Consider the following 13,631-nt stretch of genomic DNA (forward strand, 5'->3'; position numbering starts at 1 on the left):
TTACTTTTAGATAAGAGATTTATTTTTATTTTTATTTTTTTCCATGAGAAGGATAAACATTTCAAAGCGTGTGGACCCTTTTCTCTGATCTCAATCTCATGAGAAATTACCTCATGAGTGACTAGACATGGCAATGGGGCGGAGCAGGGACGAGTTTTGCCATTTTCAAACTCAAACTCATAAAGTTTGGGTTTCCCCAAATTTTAGCGGAGATAAAAATGATAATCTCAAACTCATACCCAGCGGGGATCGGGTATCCCATCAGGTTTCGGGTATCCCCAATTACGCCTCTTTTCACATGAATTTAGATTGTATTTTAGTATTTTTTATTAAAAAAAAAAATTAAATGTCCAAAATTATTTTCTCTCAACAATATTTTTTTAAATAAAGACAAAAAATAGAGAAAATGGTTTGTTTAATACTCAAAATAAAAATAAAAATTAAATATATAAATGTAATTTAAGAGATTGTTTAAACGTTTCTAATTTAAAAAAGATGAAATCTAATTTTTAGTATAAACGGGGCGGGTTCAGGGTGGTATCAATGTACCAATTACCCGCTCCAAACCCATCTTTTGAAATTGAGAAAAACTCAAACCCAAAAAACCCAATCAACTCGGATTTTCCCCGTCAAAGCGGGTATGATTTGGGCGGGTACCCACGTTATGATTTTATTGCCATACCTGTGAGTGAGGCCTTTACTTTCATTAACCATTTTTTCTCGGAAAGTCACTCTATAAGATTTTGTTTTTCATGAGGAAGGATGTTGAATTGTCAAAATGTCATTCTGATTTTTAAAAGTATAACTCTTTCTTTTTTTTGCAACAGCTTTTAAAAGTATAACTAGTTTTTTTTTTTTATACTCTTTCTTTTATTTTTGATAGTATATGCTTATGGTGTAATTATAACTTTTGATGTTATATTTCCTGTCCAAAAAAAAAATTCATTCTTATAATAAACTTACATAGTTCATGTTGCTATGATTTTTTTTTTTTGAAGTTATTATTTTAGCTATGGTATGAACCAATGCACGTAAATTACCATTTTTATTTTATGGTAACACGAAAATACACAAATTAGTTTAAATAAAAATCAAACTTATAATAAACTATTGTTTACAATTTATATAGGTTAACAAAATAGAAAAACGCAGATCACACAAACAGGCATACCCGTACCTAGGTTTTTTGGGATGAATAATTTATTGTTTTTCAAAAGTAAATTATTCATTAAAAAAAACATATATATGAAAATTTTGGGGTAACCTTCAACACAAGTTTGCATAGTAGAAAATATGAATGACACAGACAGGCGCGGAACACGCCCTATCTGGCAGCCAGTGAGTAGAAATATATATAGTCCCGTAAAAATTATTAAAAAATATGCAATCTTATTAATATGTTAGTGAAAATATAGGTCACACAAAAATCATCAAAATAATTAGGTCATCGTATTAAATATGATTATAACCCGTAAATTTGTAAAAAAAAATAGACAAAATAAAAAAAATAGGTTTCCATGTTAATATATGAATATAAATATAGGTTCCGCATATATTATAAAAGAACGTGCAAGCTTATTAATGTGAGTAAAAAACATGTCCCGAAGAAATTACACACTACATTAGGTCGTTATATTAACATATGAGTATAAATATATAGGTCTCACAAAAAATAGTAAAAAACTGGAAAGTTTATTAATAAGAGTAAAAGCATATAGCCCAGCAGAAATGACACAAAAGATTAGATCCTTGTATTAATATATATGAGTATAAATATATGTCACGTAGAAATTATGAAAGAGAAATTAGTAAATATTGGTTTTACTCTTCTCTTCCACTTGCTCGACGAAATTCGAGTTGACAACGTGAATTTTATTAAAACTGAAATTAGTGATACGGAATAAATTAGTCATGTTTTAATTGGTCACAGTAAAAACAATTTCTATGGAACAGTTTCTAAGTTTTGTCCTTGGATATATTTAGTTGAATTAAAAATTAACTTAATTGAATATTGGCTTGAAGTCTATAAATTAAGTTGATATTAAAAAAATATAAAAAAAAATTCAAAAATAAATAACAAATAAAGTGAAATTTTGTGATTACAATTGGACATTTAACTCATATTGATTATATGTTGGTTCCAAAAATATAACAAATTAATGCATATGGCTTAGTGGTAAATATAATTAAAAATGTAACTAAAAGGTTAAGGTTTTGAATCCTGTTGAAATTTTTTTTATCATTTTTCTACTAATTTTTTTTTATTAAAGAGACAAATTGAAAATTTCATACATAGATGTGGCTAAAGAATAACAAAGGCATGAACTTAATTATATACACACGTTTTACTTTTAGATACGAGAACATTTCAAGGCGTGTGGACCCTTTTCTCCGATCTCAATCTCATGAGAAATTACCTCATGATTGAGGCCTTTACTTTGTTTTGGAAAAGTGAAACACCATGAGTGTGTGAAGCCTTTACTTTCATTAACCATATTTTCTCCGAAAGTCACTCTATAAGATTTTGTTTTTCATGAGGAAGGATATTGAATTGTCAAAATGTCATTCTGATTTTTAAAAGTATAATTTTTTCTTTTTTTTGCAACAGCTTTTAAAAGTATAACTAGTTGTTAGGGGGTTACATTTGATGTTTAAATATATCGAAATTATAATTATATTTTTAATGTTTTTTATTAATAATTTTATAGATTAAATTGATCAATTAAAAATATATTTGAGGACTATATTAATTATTTATCAATTCACTTCAAGGAAGAGTGTAACCACCCTAACCCAATATTCAATTTATCTTAATAAAAGAATGTTTGTTCAAAAACTACGCAACGGATAAAAAGTTTTAAAACTCGAAGTCAAAATGAATTATGAAATATTGGCTCAAGGTGTTACATTCTTCATTAAAAAAAACAATACTAATAAAATTGAGTAGTAAATATCACTTGTGCAAAATTCCTTTTATACAATATACACATTTAATTTAAATAAAACAACAACAAATAAAAACTCGAGTTTGTTGTCACGGGGAAGGGTTTAATTTAAATATTCACATTATTTAAATATACAAATAATGTGTATATTTAAACTAGAGCTCTATGAACCCTTCCCCGTGTCACAATCAGAGCAGAGCTTTCACCATCAACTCGAACACCAACAAACATACAACCTGAGAACCTGAACCCCCAACGGTTCAGCACAAACACAAAACAGAGGTTAGATAACATAATTATTAAAAGTGACTGAATATAACGCATATCAGACACTGAATAAAATAAATACAATTGAGTAAATTCAACTCAGGTATAGATCTACTCAGACATATATCGGACATATATCAAATATATTCAGACATGTGTCAGACATGCTCAGACATGTATTAGACATATTCATTTATCAATTACTCGTCACATTTGAGAAGTATAAACTCTCAAACAAAGAAATGAAATACACAATGTCAAGTAACATTTAACATTTAAGAATGTCACGTAATTCCTAATGCATTCTAATGTCACATAGATATGATGTCACCTAGACATATCTATATGCATGTGGTACCAATTCATCATAATCTTGGATAACTTAGCTCAAGTGTTTTAGATCATCGTCTCTAAAACATTCTAGATCATCGTCTCTAGAATAACAGTAAACTAGATCATCGTCTCTAGGATACTCATCAATAGACACAACTTATGAATGCATGAAATGTGCATATACCAAATATATGGTTTTATCTCAACTATAACATCAACACAATAAGGATAATACAATCCAAATATTCCAAATCATCGTCTTTAGAATATCTTCACTCATGATAAATCATCATTTATCATCATCAATAAATCAACACGATAATTCAACATCATAAATCAATAATATTATGATTCATCGTCAATACATCATAACATAATCACACTAATCTTCAATAAGATTTATTCATCAATAATTTATCAACATAATCACCATAATAAATCATCAATAATCAACATCATGATTACCATAATCTATCAACAACCTAATCATCATCATTAATCAACAACATATTCATTTACAAGTCGCTAAAGTCGCATATCATCAAGGGCTCGCCAATTCCAATTAACTAAGCATACGAAAGTTAATTTAAACTAAAGTAATGCCAAAATATAAGCAAACACCAAAGCATCATATCAGGAAAAAAAAAACTCCAGAATCAGAATCTACACGAAAAATTAAGCAAAATAGGTTCCGGGTGCTTAAGTCAACAAAAAGTCAAACTGTCAAACAAAAGTAGTGTCGGTCAACTTCTGTTCTGCAGAAATTGCAGAAAACGTGATTTTGCTCGGGCTTACTCAAATAATCACTTAAAAGTCCCGAAATCACTTAATAAAGCTTAGAAAATTGATATCCAACTAATATCAAACTTATAGCTTATTAAAAACAACTTAAACCATCAAAAACAACTTATTTAATCATGGATTTTCATCATTTTGCATAAACTCATAATAATCATCAAAAACAACAATCAACACATAAAAGATACAATTTTCATCATGATAATTCATCAATCAAACATAAACAAGCATACAATTCATGTATCAATACATAAAACTTTCAAATAAACACATTCCCAATTCAACCCTCCAAAAAACCCATATGAGATGGTGAGAGTTTGGGCGAGAGAAAAGAATTTTCTCCCCTCTCATGAATCCATCTCAATAATTATGTACTATCCTTTTATCTTAGATTTCTTGAAATCTTTGTTCTTCTCTTGATTTTGTTCTATGGACCTTCCTTTCTCTTCTTTTCTTTTTCACTGAGAACTCTTCTTCCTTTCTTGTTTATGAAGAAAATGAATTTTCTTTCTATATTTTTCTTTTTAAACCTAGGTCAAACTAATTGTTTTCTACACCTCCACTTTACTCATATTCCCCAACCTTTTAGACTCAATTATATAGTATAGCTCAATAACGCATTTCTAATTAATAATTATTCAAATTACTAACTTACGAAAATTACGCGCCACATAATTAAATAAACACAAATAAATTAATAAATAACCTATTAATAAAAATCGGGATGTTACAAAGAGCACCGAATAGAATACATTCTTGGAACTAGCGTGGACAATGTCTTTTGGGATATACAAGGCCGTGAATTTCCTTTGGTAGTACAAAGGGATATGCAAATTACTCCCTCTATCCTTAATTATAAGCAAAAATTTGTTTTTTAGATTCATTGAATAATTAATGTATCACAACTTCATATCTCTTGTATAACTTATGTTCTCACAATCAATAAACAATCATTCTTTTCTCTCTCCTCCTTCATCTCTCTCAAATCACTTCAATTCACAAAGTGTGTGTACGCCTGTTATCCCATATTTTAGCTCAAGGTAAAATATGTTATAATCTTCAGTTCCTAAGACATTTATTACTACAAAAACCTGTTAAATGGCTTTAAATAGCCTTAGTCTTTAATGTCTTCAAGAACAAGAGAGATTATCTCTCTTATCATATCGTTTAAATGAAGGTTAAGGGTAATGTCTTTAAGAACAAGAGAGTTCTAATGGAAAAAACTTCATATTTCAAGATTGAAGAATGTTTCGATAGAAGCCAATGAATCGAAGTAATCAGGAATTGTGAACTTAGAGTATTTTTCATTATCTAAGTGTGGTTCGACTTCGACGGTTACAACGGTTCAAGGCCTTGGTTCATTTCAAATGCAAAGGGACGCGTGGCTAAAGTTTAGTAGTTTAACGTTAGAATAGACGTTACTTAGTTTTCTATAAATAGAAGTATGTATAGTCGAAATAATGGTCACAATTCATTTACACAAACTCTCAAACACTCAAAGTATCCATGTTAAAGCGAGAAACGAGTTACTCGAGAAAGATGTATGAATTAGTGAACCTTTATACTTTCTTTGTAATTTTTACATTCTAAATGCAAATTTACTTTCCATAAGTCTTTATTTTCTAAAGCATTTACAAATTCCGCATTTTATTGGTTCCCTCGTTCGAGTGAACTTACTTTGTTCGTATTTAACATATGTTTCAGAAATCAAACATATTGTTCTGCTGCAAAACAAGGATGTCTTTAAAGATAAACTTCCAAACTTTTATTAATAAAATGCATGAACAATTGTCCCAGGATTTACTAGTTGATCCTTCAAGTAATTAATTCAAACTAGCGGTTGTTTACCAAAAATCAGTGTAAACAAATTGGCACGCCCAGTGGGACGGTTTGTTTTGTGCAATTTACATTTTTGAAAGAAGTTTATTTTCTAAAAATCCTTTTACAAATACTAAGACAGTTAGTATTTATAGTTTGTGCTTTGATTTTGTATGCATTTGAGAAGTGGTAAATCTTTACCAAATTTAACTAGTGTTAAATCTAGATCAAAAATGGTTAGACCACCAAATAATAATCAAAACAATAACAACAATGTCCCAAATCCTGAAGGACAGCCAACACAAGCATCAATTAGTAACGCCACTGTCATGGCTCAAGGCTCTGGAACATCTGCTTCGAGCGTTCCTGCAGTCAGTTTTGGGAATATAGGGGTAACAATGCCCTCAACGAGTTCGACTATATCTGGGTCGATATCTTCGTTAGTATCACATGGTATAGGGGGCAGTCAGCCTGGTGCTGAAGATGTAAGGAGCCCCATTCGATCATTTCTGTTGAACCAATCAGGACTAGGAATGCCAGAATCTTTAATGGCAGGCTTACATAATTCTAATCAAAATCCTGAAAGGAGTACCATGCCTTCCCCAGCAGCCTCTGTTGTGGGAAATAGGACCAGAGACATTGCCTTACAAAATTTAACCAATGTAACTATGATGTCCTTTCGACAACAAATGGACGAGAGTAATCATGAAATGGTTAATACTCTGACTTCGCAATTGGGAACTATTTTGAATCCCTTGATTAACAATACAAATAACAATTATCAGTTGTTAGCCCATCAGATGGGGCGAATTGCAGATTTCTTTGGTACTCCTGCAATGCCTAACCAAAACCTTCAGCCCATTCGAAACCAAACACAGGTTCAGAACCAAGGGTTTCATGTGAACAATGAAGTTCCAAACAATCAAGTGCCACAAGTGGTACAAGAGGAACCACCGGCTCCAGTAGTGAACCACGTGCCAGAGCCTGAAGTAATTTTGGTTAACAGAAATCAGAATGCTGACGAAGTAGTTAGAAATGTGCAAAGAAATAATTTTGCGCAACAAGATAACTTGGCAAATTTAGTCGAAACTATCTTAACTCAAAATGGTTTCAATGTTGGCCTACATAGGCCTAACTTTATTTCCCCATTATCTGAGTATGTACTACAAACTGAATTGCCAAGGGGATGGAAAATCCCCAAATTCACAAAGTTTGCCGGGGACACAACTGAGTCAACCGTGGAACATGTGGCAAGATTTTTTGCTGAAGCAGGAAATTTGGCAGATAACGAGAATTTAAGGTTGAAATATTTCCCAAATTCCCTTACAAAAAATGCTTTCACTTGGTTCACAACTCTTCCCCCTCGTTCGATTCAGCATTGGACTCAATTGGAAAGGGCTTTCCATGAACAGTTTTATATGGGCCAATCTAAGATTAGTTTGAAGGAATTGGCCAGTGTGAGGAGAAAGACACCAGAGTCCATAGATGATTATTTGAATCGATTTAGGCTACTCAAGGCCAGATGTTTTACTCAAGTGCCTGAACATGAGTTAGTCGAAATGGCTGCTGGAGGCCTAGATTATTCAATTCGAAAGAAATTAGATACACAACATCTAAGAGACATGGCACAATTAGCAGATAGGGTAAGACAGGTCGAACGCCTTAAGGCTGAAAAGGCTAGATCATCAAAGTTTCAAAAGAGGGAAAAGATTGCTTATGTCGAAACTATGGATGATGATGATGAGGAATATGTAATAAACTATGGAGACATAGAGGATAATGAAATTAATGTGGCCGAACTAAAACCTGACCCTCCTTATGTCTGTAAATTACTAAAACCTTCGAATGGAAAAAATCCTGTCGAACCTAAGAATGATAAATTTGTTGCTAAAACTTATTCATTTGACATAACTAAATGTGATGAAATATTTGATTTATTGGTTACTGATGGCCAAATTGTTGTTCCAAAGGGATTGAAAGTGCCTCCCCTTGAACAACAAAAGAAAAGAGGTTTTTGCAAATTTCATAATTTTTTGGGTCATAAAACCTCACAATGTGTTCTTTTCAGGGATCTGGTTCAAAAGGCTTTGAAAGATGGAAGGTTAAAGTTTGGAGAGAAATCCAGACAACAGATGAAAATTGACGAAGATCCACTACAAATATCAGATGCGTCCTATGTGGAACCGGACGAATGCTTGATGATCGATGCCATGGACTTATCAGGAGGCGCTCAATTGGTTTCTATTCCAGAGAATGAATACTACGAGAAGATGAAAGTAGTATATCCTGAGGCTGAAGAGGAACTGATTGACTTTCTGCAAAGGTGTAAGCTTAACAAGTCTGAAGTTATGCTTTGCCCAAGGTGCAGTGCTGTATTCGACAAGAAGGCTACTGAGGGTCTTAACAAGTTTATACCATTCAGAAGAAACAACGAGAATTGGTCAAAGTCAAGGCCAATGAAAAGACAGAACATGGCGCATGCCAAACCAATACATCAAAGGTTGGGCAACCCAAATACTTTTGTGCCGTCCAACAACTCACCAATGAACAAATGGGTTCATGGTCATGCACCAAACCCTGTCAGAAATTCTGTTGACAAGGGAAGTTCAAGTAAGAATCATTCGAGTCATTCTGTTGATTCGAAGAAGTATGCTTACAGAAACAATTACATGGGAAAGAATCCCATGACCCGCACACAATGGCGTAGACATCAGCGCCAGCAAAGACTCTCCCTTCAAGAGGCTCAAAAGACTGAAGACAACAAAGGAAAACAGGTTGTCGAAGTGACCAGAAGGCCTCTGAAAGAAAGATTGTCTCAACCATTGGCTGATCAAAATGTTGATGACAAGATCGAAGAGGAAAACTTGGAGGATGAGGATCTCCTTGATTCAGATCCTGAGTTTGATGTGCTGGTGAACGTAGTTTCGATCCTCCCTGCTGAATATGACGTGTGGTCAGAAGTGACCGAAGGGGAGGATGAGTTTGATGAGTCTGAATTGGCTTTGCACAAGCCAATGTGTTATTATGTGATGAATAATGGCTGTTTAGAGGAACAGATGGCCAATTTTGAGAGGCCAACTGAGGGAATGAAGAATCATTTGAAACCCCTCTTCATCCAGGCCAAAGTAAACAATGTGGGGGTCAACAAAGTGTTGATTGATGGAGGAGCAGCAGTAAACCTGATGCCAGAATTCATGATTACCAAGATTGGTAAATTTTCTACTGACTTGCACCCTCACAACATCGTTCTTTCGAATTACGAAGGTGAGACTGGTTTCTCACTGGGGGCAATTCAAGTCGATGTGGCGGTTGGCAGCACTGTTAGGCTAACTTTGTTTTTGGTTGTAGCATCGAAGGCCAATTATAATCTGCTTCTAGGAAGGGAGTGGATACATGGTGTTGGAGCAGTGCCTTCGACTCTCCATCAGAGGGTAAGTATTTGGAGAGATGATGGTGTGGTAGAAAATATCGAAGCCGATCAAAGTTATTTTAGGGCTGAGACACACCACATAACTAAGCATTCATTTGATAAGAAGTTGGCGAACATATCGCCATGCACTGAACAGGGATATGCCTATGCCCCTGCTGATAATGTCTACCATTCTGTCAAATTGGATCCAACTCATGGATTCATTTGGGAGAGAGAGGAGATAGATGATGGTCCACATGTGGATGAAGGCAAAATCCGCCCAACTGGGTGGGACCTTGAAGAATACTATAATGACTAAGCTCAATGCTTGGGCCAAGATTTCGGCTTACATGGCCGAAAACAGAATAAACATGGCTTTAGAAGCCACAATGCTGCAAGAAAATATGGCTGTCGAAGCCAATAACTGTGAAAATGGCAAATTATTGCCAATGACTCAAAAATTGGACTGCATCTATGATGAAGAACCATTAGGATTTGAAAAGGATCCTTCCAGCTCCAGTCAAAAGATGCAGGCCCAAGACCCTTTGGAGGAAATAGATATTGGAGATGGCTCGATCAAAAGGCCAACGTACATAAGTGCTAATATCCCAAAGGAATTGCGTGATAAACTGGTTGAACTCCTCAAAGAGTTCAAAGATTGTTTTGCTTGGGATTATGATGAAATGCCAGGTTTAAACAGAGATTTGGTCGAACACAGATTACCCATTCGACTAGACAAGAAACCAGTTAAACAATCACCAAGAAGATTTGCACCAGAAATCCTATCTAAGATCAAGGAGGAAATCGAAAGGCTGCTGAGAAGCAAGTTCATCCGGACTGCCAGGTACGTCGAATGGTTAGCAAATATAGTTCCTGTCATTAAGAAAAATGGTTCTCTTAGAATATGTATAGATTTTAGGGACTTAAATAATGCTACCCCTAAAGATGAATATTTGATGCCTGTAGCAGAAATGCTAATAGATTCAGCAGCAGGGTTCGAATATCTTAGCATGTTAGATGGGTATTCTGGTTATAACCAAATTTTTATCGCTGAGGAAGATGTGGCAAAAACAGCTTTTCGATGCCCAGGGGCCTTGGGCACCTATGAATGGGTCGTAATGCCGTTTGGCTTGAAAAATGCTGGAGCCACATACCAAAGAGCAATGAACTCAATTTTCCATGATTTTATAGATACTTTTATGCAAGTATATATTGATGATATTATTGTTAAGTCATCATCACAAAATGATCATTTGGTTTGTTTAAAAAAGTCATTCGAAAGAATGAGGAAATATGGATTGAAAATGAATCCATTGAAATGTGTTTTTTGTGTACATGCAGGAGACTTCCTTGGATTTGTGGTGCATAAAAAAGGCATTGAGATAAACCAAAATAAGACAAAAGCTATTTTGGAGACTAACCCTCCAACAAACAAAAAGCAACTTCAATCCTTGTTGGGAAAAATCAACTTTCTGAGAAGATTCATTTCAAATCTAAGTGGTAAGGCTCAAGCTTTTTCACCATTGCTTCGACTCAAGAAAGAAGATGTTTTTACTTGGGGGCAGGATCAGCAAGAAGCATTTGATGAAATCAAAAAATACTTGTCTAATCCTCCAACTCTGATGCCACCAATTAGAAATAAGTTTATGAAGTTGTATATTTCAGCATCTGATACCACATTAGGTAGTATGTTAGCCCAAGAGGACGAAAATGGCGAAGAAAAGGCCATTTATTATCTAAGTAGAGTCCTTAATGATGTTGAAACTAGATATAGTAGTATTGAAAAGCTTTGTCTTTGTTTGTACTTTTCTTGTATGAAATTGAAGCATTATATAAAGCCTGTCGATGTTTATGTTTATTCTCATTATGATGTTATTAAACATATGTTGCTAAAACCAATTTTACATAGTCGAATTGGAAGATGGGCCTTAGCTCTTTCTGAATATTCACTTTCATACAAACCTTTGAAAGCAATTAAAGGCCAAATAGTGGCTGACTTTATTGTTGATCATTCAGCAATTGAATCACCTCAAAATTACATTGCTCTAGAACCATGGACGTTGTATTTTGATGGGTCTAGACATCAACATGGTACTGGAATAGGTATTTTGATAATTTCCCCACAAAAAATTCCTACTAAGTTCAAATACAGGATTAATGGTATTTGTTCGAACAATGAAGCTGAATATGAGGCTTTGATAGCAGGATTAGAAATATTATTGAGCCTGGGGGCAAAAGACATTAAAATAAAAGGTGATTCAGAATTAGTTTTGAAACAATTAACAAAAGATTACAAATGTATTAAAGAGCATTTGATTCGCTATTTTGTTATCGCGAATGCGTTACTAAAACGTTTCGATTCGATTGACATAGAACATGTTCCTCGAATAGAAAACCACGAAGCAAATGACTTAGCACAGATTGCTTCAGGATACAAAGTGTCCAAAGAAAAGTTGGAACAATTAATAGAAATCAAAGAAAAATTGATTTCTAATGAGCCAATGCAATTGGAATTGTCAATGCCAAAACTTGAGGGGGCAGAGATGTCACCAAATGACATAAATAATTCTGATAAAGAAATGAATTATGATGAATTCCAAATTTTTGTCATTGACAATTTAGTAGATGGTGATTGGAGAAAACCAATTGTAGAATATTTGGAGAATCCAATCGGGAGTGCTCCTCGAAAGATCAAATATAGGGCGTCAAATTATGTGATCATTGGTAATGAATTGTTTAAAAAGACCCTCGAAGGAGTACTGTTGAAATGCCTTAGTGAGAATGAGGCCTACATAGCAATATCTGATGTTCATAGTGGGGCCTGTGGTTCTCACCAATCAGGTCATAAGATGAAATGGCTTTTAGTTCGACAAGGCATGTACTGGCCATCTATGTTAAAAGATTGCATAGATTTTGCTAAAGGTTGTCAAGAATGTCAAAAACATGCAGGAATCCAACATGTACCTGCAAGTGAATTACATTCGATAATAAAACCTTGGCCATTTAGAGGTTGGGCATTAGATTTAATTGGTGAAATAAAACCAGCATCATCAAAAAATCAAAAATACATAATAGTTGGTGTTGATTATTTTACCAAATGGATCGAAGCCATACCCTTGCCCAATGTTGATCAAGAAGAAGTTATAAGTTTTATCCAAAACCACATCATTTATAGGGTTTAAACTTTTGACTTCGACACCTTATTATGCGCAAGCAAATGGTCAAGTAGAAGCTGCCAATAAAATTATTATTGGATTAATCAGAAAGCATATTGCTCAAAAGCCAAGAAATTGGAACAAGACTTTAAATCAAGTCTTATGGGCATGTAGAAATTCCCCTAAAGAATCAACAAACTCTACTCCATTTCGATTAACATATGGTCATGATGCCGTGTTACCAGTGGAAATTTATTTGCAATCTATCAGAATTCAAAGGCAAATGGAGATACCAATTGATCACTATTGGAGTATGATGTTTGATGAATTGGTTGATTTAGACGAAGAAAGGCTAAGAGCGCTTGATACTTTAAGTAGACAAAAAGAAAGAGTAGCAAAAGCCTACAATAAGAAGGTTAAATCAAAAACCTTTGAAGTGGGGAATTTAGTTTGGAAAGTTATTTTGCCTATGGACAAAAAAGATAGAGTTTTAGGCAAATGGTCTCCAAATTGGGAAGGACCTTTTAAAATAATACAAGTGTTTTCGAATGGTGCATATGAAATAGAAGAATTAACTTCAGAAAAGCGAACATTGAATATAAATGGTAAGTATTTGAAAAAATATAAACCAACGCTTTTAGAAGTTAATATTAGCACAGAATAAATATTCGAAACGAAATTGAAATGGCATAAGCAAAGTAAAAGTGCCATAAAAGGCAATTGTCAAGGTTACAAACCAAATGAAATAAAACCAGATAATTGTTCGAATAGTTAAAAGGTTTAAAAGAACATCAAAAGAAAGTCTAAGACAAACACTTAGACTTGAAATCAGCATAATGGTCCTTAATAAGGCCAACTTCGACAGTCTGGATCTTGATTGCATCTTCGAGAGACTTGATCTCTTCT

The 13,631-nt window shown here is 33.8% G+C and overlaps 1 protein-coding gene across 1 annotated transcript; it reads left to right on the forward strand.

Moving 5' to 3' along the window:
* The first annotated feature begins 9,941 nt into the window (after nt 1-9,941).
* On the forward strand, nt 9,942-13,389 carry LOC123886769. Its single transcript, XM_045936058.1, has 4 exons — nt 9,942-10,668; nt 10,912-11,371; nt 11,480-12,540; nt 12,746-13,389. The coding sequence occupies exons 1-4, from the start codon at nt 9,942-9,944 to the stop codon at nt 13,387-13,389; spliced, it is 2,892 nt and encodes a 963-aa protein (XP_045792014.1).
* The last annotated feature ends 242 nt before the right edge of the window (nt 13,390-13,631 follow it).

Source organism: Trifolium pratense, linkage group LG5, assembly GCF_020283565.1.
Source record: "Trifolium pratense cultivar HEN17-A07 linkage group LG5, ARS_RC_1.1, whole genome shotgun sequence".
Classification (NCBI taxonomy): domain Eukaryota; kingdom Viridiplantae; phylum Streptophyta; class Magnoliopsida; order Fabales; family Fabaceae; genus Trifolium; species Trifolium pratense.

Excerpts from the sequence above, each read along its gene's own strand:
- LOC123886769 (XM_045936058.1), top strand. The coding sequence starts at position 9,942 with ATGGCTTTAGAAGCCACAATGCTGCAAGAAAATATGGCTGTCGAAGCC. Across the intron at positions 10,669-10,911 it reads TCGATGCCCAGGGGCCTTGG|GAGACTTCCTTGGATTTGTG; the intron begins GCACCTATGAAT and ends GTGTACATGCAG. Across the intron at positions 11,372-11,479 it reads GAAAAGCTTTGTCTTTGTTT|TCGAATTGGAAGATGGGCCT; the intron begins GTACTTTTCTTG and ends AATTTTACATAG.